The following is a 5,445-nucleotide window of genomic DNA, read 5'->3' as shown; positions in this document are numbered from 1 at the left end:
ATTACAAATATTATAGTACATATGTATTATACGTAGTACATATATATTATAATACAAAATTATTTTAATTTTAGAAGAGAATATTAGTTACTAGATATCAAATTCAAGTCTTAATCAACTTTATTGTAGTTGTAAATAACTAACTAAAATAAAATGACACTTTTTATATTAGGTTTAATTAAATTAAAGAGATGTTACAATCTAATTAAAATTAATTGTACAAATTATGAAACAGAAAAACTCTAAGTTTAGCTATTTGAATAGTTTTTTTCTTACTTGGTAAATTTATGAATGAATTCAAAACTTTTCAGCGCATCTCGTATACTATTTATTCACGAATCTACTGAATAAAAATAGTGTAATAAACATATTATGCTTAAAGCCATAAGTTAAGTTTTTGGTTATCTTTGTAAGTTATTTTTTTTTAAAAACTCGATTTGTATACAGTCTAAGCATCTAAAACTGCATTTTTAAGACTAAATTATTACTACAAATTGGTTTCGACAGAAAAACTATCAAAAAAAAAAATATTTGCTATTGTTTTTTAGTTTGAAACACGTGTGAACCTTTTTTTTTGTTAACAAAACTAATCAATTGCAAACAAATAAAATAGTTTTTGAAAATAAGTTTTTTTTGAGGCATCCTTCAATTTACCACTGTTTTAAAACTATTCCATCATCACTAGTTTAACAAAGTTTTAATTTTTCAAAAAACTAAAAATTTTTAAATACAGAATACTAACTAAGGTAAGTTTATTAAACTATAAAACTAACTATACGAGCTTTTTTGAAGTAAAAAAAAAACTATAAAAACAATAAGTTAGTATAAACCCGTAAAAAATCAAACTTTATATTATTTCCAAGTAATTTAATCAAAAAGTTCTAAAGCCAGACAAAACACCTCACAGATATCACGACAATGGACAAACAACTTTTCATATGCAGCATGAGAGTTGACAAGATTCTGCTGAACAACGAGGAAACGGCAGAATGCTTGAATGAAAACGAAAACGACATTTCAAATTGTTCAGCAATTTACATATTGTCAAAACTTTTAACCGAAGCAGTTTTGGCATGTCTCAATCGTTTGCTTCCGATGGCAGCCGACAACAAGCGTTTGAGAGCAGAAAATATTATACTGTACGAACTTTGCAAGGACAGAATAAACACTAGGAACGTCAGCGCTTTCTACCACTTGTCCGCAATATTCAATTTAAAATTTCTCTCCAAAGCCGCTCTCAGTTTCATGCAACGTCGGTTGACTGCAGTGGTTGACGACGGCGACTTTTTAGAGCTGAGCCACTTCAACGTCTCGAAAGTGCTCGCGAGTTTTCACGGTTCCGCTTCACAGCTTCAAGTTTTCAACGCGGCCGAAAGATGGATAGATCACAGAGGAGAGGAGCGGCGCAAGTTTGCAAGGAGCGTTCTGCTGAAAGCGCTCCGTTCGCTGTCGGATGAAGGTTTGGCGCGTCTCCTCCGCGAGTCCTCGTTGTTCTTCAAAACCGGTCGAGGCGTGCCGGTGTTCAAAGAGGCGATGCGAGAGCTCCTTGGCAAAAATCTGAACACTGAACACGCGTTTTTTTACAACTGCGAGCCGAACGTGCTGGTGTGCGGAGGGCGCAAAGACGGCAAACGTAAAAACGAGGTGAGCTCGGTTGAAGGTTCGAACAGCCGCGAGGCCGCCCTTCCGCCCATGAACGAGGCGAGGAGCTTTTTTCGCGCGGTTTGCGTGGGCGACCAAGTTTTTGCGATCGGCGGCAACGAGGGCAACTTTTACAAGGGCGGAAGCAAAAAGGGAACGGTGGAAAAGTACTCGCCGGCCGCCAACAGCTGGAAGACGGTGGCCAACACGCACGACCACCGCGCGCTTTTTTGCGCTTGCGCTCTTCGCGACAACGTTTTTGTTTTTGGAGGCTACTACCGCGCACCTCCGCGCCCGTCGACTCACACCGGTTCGTGCTTGCGGTTCGGCGCGAAACGCCACAAGTGGAAAGAAGTCGCCTCCATGAGCCGGCAAAGGTCGGCCGCGGCTTGCGCGGCTTTCAACGGAGGAATCGTGGTGGCGGGCGGTGATGACGGCAGCATGAAAAGCATGAGGACAGTTGAATCGTACGACGCTGTTGCCGACAAGTGGTCGCCAATGCCGCAAATGGTCACCGGCAAACGCGGACCCGGACTGGTGGTGGTGAGAAACAAGCTGTTTGTTGTCGAAATGGAGAGCTTTGAAGTTTTCGACAACGTTTGCAGGAAGTTTGTCGTCCACAAATCGCAGCCGATGAGTTGCACGCCCGTGGTTGACGCCGTCGCGTTCGGAAACACGGTCCGAGTGTTTCGTCGCGGCCTGCCAGACAACGTGGCTTGTTATGACGTCGAAAAAGACGAATGCTCAGCAGAAACGTGCCGAGTTGCAACAAATTTGGTGGCGTACTCTTGTGTGGCAGTTCCTTGGATTATTCAAAGTTTAAAAACAAACTAGCGCCAATTTTTTTCGTAATAAAAAACACTTTACATGCACGTGTGTAGGTTTAAAGCAGGGGCGTGGCTAAACCTTTTTTAAATTGGGTAACACCTTTTTTTTTGTTTAATAATATTTGTTTTCTGTAGTAGGTATAATTCTCTAAGTTACATAAAGTAGTTTAAAATCAAAAAAAAGTTGAAGGTACTACTAAAAGAAAAGTGTAGAATCTTTACGTAGCTAAAAGCAATTAATGATTCAGAATAGAAAAATAACTTTTTATCAACTATCTACGTTTTTGAAGTAAATTAAGAACTATTATATTTGTACAGCTGTTTAATTAAAACTTTAAACCTTTTACCTATTTAATATCGCTGGTTGCAAAATATACTGCGTTTCTTTGTCTATCGCTGCGAACTAATGAAAAATTTTAAAGTGATTTGATACGTTTAATTCATACATAATGTAAAAACTAATTGTATTTATTCTGCAAGTTTTCTGTCACATTCTGAGCATTGTTTTGTCGATTACATTTAAAAAAGTATCAACTTGTGCCTTAAAACTAACGTTTGTTGAAGTTTAATTCATTCAGTTTAAAAAAATTTGAACTTTAATTTATTTCAATCAGGTATTTGTGAAAATTTAAAGTAATGACAAAGAGTTCATACCCAAGTAAGAACCCAAAAACCACCCAACAAGCAGCTTTGTTAAAAGAAATAAAGTTAGTCAACAACGGTGTTATCTTTGGTTGCGCTCCAGGAAATGTCATTGAGCAATTCAATCTGTTTTGCAAAAGTCAAAACAGCCTAGCTTCTGCAATATTTGAGCTTTTAGGACGGGCTAAAGACTTAAAACTCAAGTACAAGTTAAAGAATAGAAGTAGAACCTACGAGATGATAGCGAAAAAACCAAAAAAAGAAAACGAAAACAATCTGAATAAAGCAATTAGGAAATTGTGCTCGTTTGCAGAGTCTAATGGCAACTATGACGTTGTCTGTGCTATTGAAGAACTTCTGTTCAGTCCTAATACAGCTGTAGCGTCTGATGATTATGAAAACATTGGTATTGAGATTGAAGGTACTGGAAGAACCCGTCCAAATACACCTGCTACACAGGCGAAACGACGAGGCTCTTCTCGTGGAAACGCTAATGCGAAAAAACGTCCAGTAAGGTATAATGTTGATGATATTTCTCGTCAGTCAAAAATTTCGCGAACTAATGAGCGGAACACTGGAAACATGCAAGGTTTAAGGAAAACTAACCACTAAAGTACGGGGTGTGTGCGGATTGTGTTATTATACCAACACCTGCTACGTAAACGTCATGCTCCAATGCATGCTTAACACGGTGGAGTTAGTTGACTGTTTTGAACAAAATAAGGTTGATTTGCAAGATGGCAGCTTAGCTAAACATTTCGCTGATTTAGTTAAAGAAATGAAAAGTGACAAGGAAATAATTGATCCAGGTGATTTAATTGAAGCACTAAAAAGAGAGTATCAAAACTTTAATAATAGTGAGCAACAAGATGCGGACCAGTTTTTGATGACACTACGCGACAGTTTAGGTGATGAAGCAAAAAACCTGTTTAAATGTAGAGTTGACTCTGGCTACATATTTGACGAAAACTGTGAAAATCCAAGACCGAGAGACCGGGTTATAAAAGACTATGACCATCTTCGGCTCGGTTTTTCTTTAAATTGTAGTCACATTAGTCTGAAAGAACTTGTGAAAGACTTCGAAAAAGATAAAGAAATTGACTTATATTGTCAAGGAATAAAGAAGAATAGCTGTTGTGATAAAGCTTTTGAAACTACAAAAGTAATTGGTTTTCCACCGGTGTTAGTCTTCCAACTGTTGTATAGCAACAAAATTTTAAACAAATTAGAGGTCAGCTTCCCTCTCAGTTTCAAGTTGAATGAATACTTTGAATCAGGTACAGAAACGGAATACAATTTGTACGCGGTTTGTTATCACATTGGAGAAAGTTCGAACTCTGGCCACTACATGGCGAGTTGTAAAATTGGAAATCAGTGGTATTTGTTCAACGACATGACTATTTACGTGATTGATGGCAGTCAAGTCGAACAACTGAAGCGGTTTGGTGATGAGATTCTAAATCCTTACTTTTTGTTCTATTCACAAGCGGAAAGGGGTTAACACATGCATTTGAAATAAAATAACTTACTCTGTTTGTTGTTTAAATTAGTGTTTCATAATTTGTTCTAATTTTTAGTGCTTTTGGTTGGTTTTTATTCCAGTAAAAACTGATATTTTCTAAAAAATTGAATTGTCTTGAAAATATGTAATATGTAATTTTTTGGCGTCAATGTCAATACTTATTTTAGTTTATTGTAACATAGTTTTGCGCTTTTTATGCAATAAAAAAAAATAACATAATTGTTTTATATACTCAAGAAAATGGATAAATTGTTCAGTACATTGGTGTTGTCTAAAAAAATATAATGTAACAGTCTAAACAGAATAGTTTAAAATTAAAAAGGTATCTATATCGGTATAAATATATAAATATTGTTTACTTAACTATATAACTAACCGCAGTTTTATACAACCGTTTCGTATATGAGATATTTCCATATCATACATTCCTCAGTAAAGCTATAGTTTATTAAAGATGTTTTACAGAAATTTAGAATTCATTTTTCTGAGATGGCCGTTCTGAGAAACCAACTAAAAAATACTTCTCGGCGATTGGGCAACATTTGTTGGATAATCATGAGTGTGTTAAAAATTATAAAAAGGACAACTTTTCAGTCTTAGTAAAAGCGGAGAACTCTTTCCAATTGCATATTCTGGAAGCTTTATGTATTCAATCTTTAAAGCCCAGTTTATGCAAGCAGAAAAAGTTTGTTTACCAAACTAGACTTTTTAAATCCTAATATTAGTAATTTTAACGTAATTAGTTTCTTGTTTAACTTTATTTTTAAGCATAGTTTTAATTCAACATTTTTTCCGCTTTTTTATTTAGATTGT

General features: G+C 36.1%; 1 protein-coding gene across 1 annotated transcript; it reads left to right on the top strand.

Moving 5' to 3' along the window:
* Positions 1 to 3,777: 3,777 nt before the first annotated feature.
* On the top strand, positions 3,778 to 4,611 carry LOC145850062 (uncharacterized). The gene has a single exon (XM_082955208.1). The coding sequence runs from the start codon at positions 3,778 to 3,780 to the stop codon at positions 4,609 to 4,611; it is 834 nt and encodes a 277-aa protein (XP_082811334.1).
* Positions 4,612 to 5,445: the final 834 nt, after the last annotated feature.

This window comes from Thalia democratica, chromosome 2 (assembly GCF_965202585.1).
Source record: "Thalia democratica chromosome 2, ktThaDemo2.hap1.1, whole genome shotgun sequence".
In the NCBI taxonomy this organism is placed as follows: Eukaryota; Metazoa; Chordata; class Thaliacea; order Salpida; family Salpidae; genus Thalia; species Thalia democratica.
The sequence above is the reverse complement of the archived record's forward strand: the minus strand, read 5'-3'. Positions and strand labels throughout refer to the sequence as shown.

Bases quoted from the DNA above. Each gene is read 5' to 3' on its own strand.
- LOC145850062 (XM_082955208.1), top strand. From the start codon at position 3,778: ATGCTCCAATGCATGCTTAACACGGTGGAGTTAGTTGACTGTTTTGAA.